The sequence below is a fragment of the Austrofundulus limnaeus genome, unplaced genomic scaffold, assembly GCF_001266775.1.
Source record: "Austrofundulus limnaeus strain Quisiro unplaced genomic scaffold, Austrofundulus_limnaeus-1.0 Scaffold181, whole genome shotgun sequence".
Classification (NCBI taxonomy): Eukaryota; Metazoa; Chordata; class Actinopteri; order Cyprinodontiformes; family Rivulidae; genus Austrofundulus; species Austrofundulus limnaeus.
In genome coordinates, this window is record NW_013952583.1 from 1018994 (window position 1) to 1022501 (window position 3508).

The 3508-nt window shown below is 36.7% G+C and overlaps 1 protein-coding gene across 1 annotated transcript in view; it reads left to right on the top strand.

The window, feature by feature from the left end:
- Positions 1-3508, top strand: part of LOC106524303 (transmembrane protein 87A) — a gene marked incomplete in the record, with an annotated part of 16937 nt that overhangs the window by 1474 nt on the left and 11955 nt on the right. Inside the window, 5 exon segments of the mRNA XM_014018052.1 lie at positions 2233-2290; positions 2574-2671; positions 2922-3038; positions 3193-3240; positions 3341-3382. Of these exon segments, the coding sequence (XP_013873506.1) occupies positions 2233-2290; positions 2574-2671; positions 2922-3038; positions 3193-3240; positions 3341-3382 (363 nt within the window).

Consider the following 3508-nt stretch of genomic DNA (forward strand, 5'->3'; position numbering starts at 1 on the left):
AACCAGTTATTAGGTTTAGGGGGCAATCACTTTTTCACACAGGGTCATGATGGTTTGGATTTTTTTTTCTCCTTTAATAATAAACACCTTCATTTACAAATTGCATTTTGTGTTTACTTGTGTTGTCCTTGACTATTGTTTAAATTGGTTTGATGTTCCGAAACACTTAAGTGTGACAAACATGCAAAAAAACAGCAAATGAGGAAGGGGGCAAACACTTTTTCACACCACTGTATTACGAAAAGGTTAGAGGATAAATGAGCTGAATAACTGTCTTCTTGAGGCTAATGCTTCTGAATGTGCCCCTGCCATCAATAGGAGTTRATAGACTTCTGATGTGGGTCAATTAAAGTCCACACTCTTTCAATTTAGAGGCTTTGTGCATCAGTACATAATAAAATTATATGGTCTGGAAAAGGTTCTAAAATAATTTAAACTCAACCTCAAGTGTACAAGAGATTCCCCATGATGTCATTATTTATTAAACTAAGTCAAAATGGAGAAGCCAGGTCCACTCAGGTTACTTTGTTCCTTGTGGTTTTCAGACATTGATTTCTGCTCAGCTCTTTTTRAGGTCCCAACACAACATTTCAATCAGGCTGAGGTCTGGATTGTGACTGGGTACCGAACCAGTCAAACACCTTTTAATTTCTTTCATTTTCAGTCGATCTGTTGTGGATTTGCCGCTGTGTTTGGGATCATAATTGTTTTGTATCATGACCCAGTTAGGTCCAAGCTTCAGCTGTTAGACAGACGACGTTTTACTGTAGAATATTTTGGTCTACAGAGGAGTTCATGGGCAAAGTGCTCAGGTCCTGTGGCTGCACAACGAGCCCAAATCATCAACCCTCTACTACCATGCTTGACAGGTGGTATAAAGTCTTTGTGCTCATGCTGTGTTTGGTTTTCTCCATAAATGCTGCTGTGCATTGTGGGTAAATATCTCTAATTTGGTCTCATGTGTCATAAGAACAATGTTCCAGAAGTCTTGTGGTTCAGTCAGATGGAACTTTGCAAACAGTGTTCTTTTTAAAGGATTAGCTTTTCTCTCCTCCCAAACTATCCAAACAAGCAGCATGTTTCTAATTGACGTGTCATAAACTTTACATTTTAACCTGTTATGACCTGCTGATGTCTTTCCTTTTGGGCACTGTGTTAACWCACACCTGTCTGCTTCGGAGCAGCTCTCCTGCTTCATCTTTTGTACAATTTTGTACACTTAAGTTTAGATTTGAACAACTTTAAAACCTGACAATGACTGATTTTTTTATTRTGTTCTGATGAAGAAAACCCTAAACTTTATTTTTCCCATGATTAAAATGTTGTAAAGGATCTCTGTAAATAGGAGTTCTCTGTCCAGTATGACAAATTTCAGCAGTAGCATCATTTATTATTTATTTTAATCTTTTGAATATTTATTATGGATATGTCTGCTTTATTACTCCAATACATTTACAAAATACTGTTTTTCTTTCCATTTTCTTTTTTTTTCATTTATAGGTGGTGGAGTGTTATGCAAAATTGACTTTATTGAATTTTATATTACATTATAATGTCATCATTGCATCATCCATTTGACTCATTCATGTATGCATACTTGATTGTGGTATAGATTTGAAATATGTGCCTGGAAAATACGTAAGACCTCCCTTTAAAATCAAAATTGTGCTGTCATACAGACTGCCTGTTATTTTTCTTCTCGTTTAAAATGACCAGACTCAGGAAAGAGTTGTGATTGCTAGGGTTGTGTATTGGCAAGAATTTGGCGATACGATACAAATCATAACAGAGGGGTCACGATATGATATATCACGATATATTGCGATACTGTAATCAAGGCAATATATTGCGATATATTGCGATTTTTTTGTCCAAAAATTCTATTAAATAAAAACCTCTTACTGGAAAGAAAAAGAAAAGCTACTTACACTGCTAATGCTACCCTTACTCTCTGGCGCTCAAGAGGTAGAGGAGCCAAATGGCTGGCTCACTGCTGCCAACTAGTGGTCAGAGGCTGAACTACAACATAAAAATGAACGGCTGGCAGGAAAGTTGACATTTTAAACCTTAATTAAAAATCAATACAGGGCTTTAGAATATCGATACAGTATCGGGAAATGACATATCGCGATATTTCAGTGTATCGATATTTTCTTACACCCCTAGTGATTGCTGATGACCTGTTGTGTAATCTGAAGTGGGACCGATTGTGTCTTTCTCTGTTGTTTTCAGACACAGGATGCAGTGTTTCGAAAGACGCTGTATGCCAACACCACTATATTTATGAGGTGTAAGTAGTCGGGACATCTTCAACACAGGTTGTCTTTTCTAGACCGATATTTTTTTTTTCAACATGCAGAGCACATTTTGTTTCTAATGAGATTTATTTTGTTGCAGTCCTTGTTTAGTTTATGTACAAGAAAATTATTCACAATATATTTTTTCCAACAGACCATAAAGCCTAAGTTCTGCACGTGATAGTCTGTGTTATAAGTTTAAAATCGTGGCCATTTTACAGCCTAATAACTCAGTCTGCTACCCTCTGAGACACTGTCCATCTGCTCTTGCTGTAGTTCAGAACGATTCGGGGTCATGTGACAGAAACCTGGCCTTTAACATCAGCTGGTACCTACGCTCCTCTGTTTGTTATAATGAGGTCTTCAATACCCCTGTGAGTATTACGTGTTTGTTGATGTCTTTGTATAGAATTTTACTATTAACTMTTTAAAGTCAACTCTGTCTGTCTTTTGGTAAAATATATTATAGACCATTAGATGGATGTTGATATATTTCTCATGAAATGAGTTCTCAGACTTTAGTTCCATTTTTATGTCCAACTCAGCTGCACTCTTAATCTGAAATCATCCAAATGTGAAGTGACTGAAAGCTGAGGTTTTTTTTTCTTTCCTGTTTCTCTGAAGAACAACAAAGCGATGAACATGTTTGGCATGGACCACATGTTGAGAGACGGATGGAGTGGCTTCTACAGTCACGGCTACACGTACTTCGAAAACTGCTCCTCCCTCTTTATGCCAAAGGTGACGAATRTCCCGAGAAGATTTTATCCGTTTAACTTTTGTTCTATTGAAGTACATGATTTGTATACAGTATACCACTGCATTTAAATGCTCCATTTCGAGATTTTCATGGTAAATTTTTTAATTTTTAATTTTTCTGAAATTTTTTTATTAGGTTTATTATACAGACTTTAACCCTTATCAGCCACTGTCGAGCCCAAAGGTGGGTGTTTGATCACGCTGGCTTTAAAGTTATTTAACATCTAGCACTGATTTCTACATTTATATATTGATTTTCACTGAAACTGTGTTTTTCATTTCAGAGTGACCCATCAAATCAGACTCTTTCTTGGCCTGACAAGCCGGTGAGGCATATGTTCAGATCATTGAATGAAAACGACAATAAAAATAGTCATTACATATACACTCACCGGCCACTTTATTAGGTACACCACGCTAGTAATGGTTTTGTGGTCATAAAGGGATGGACA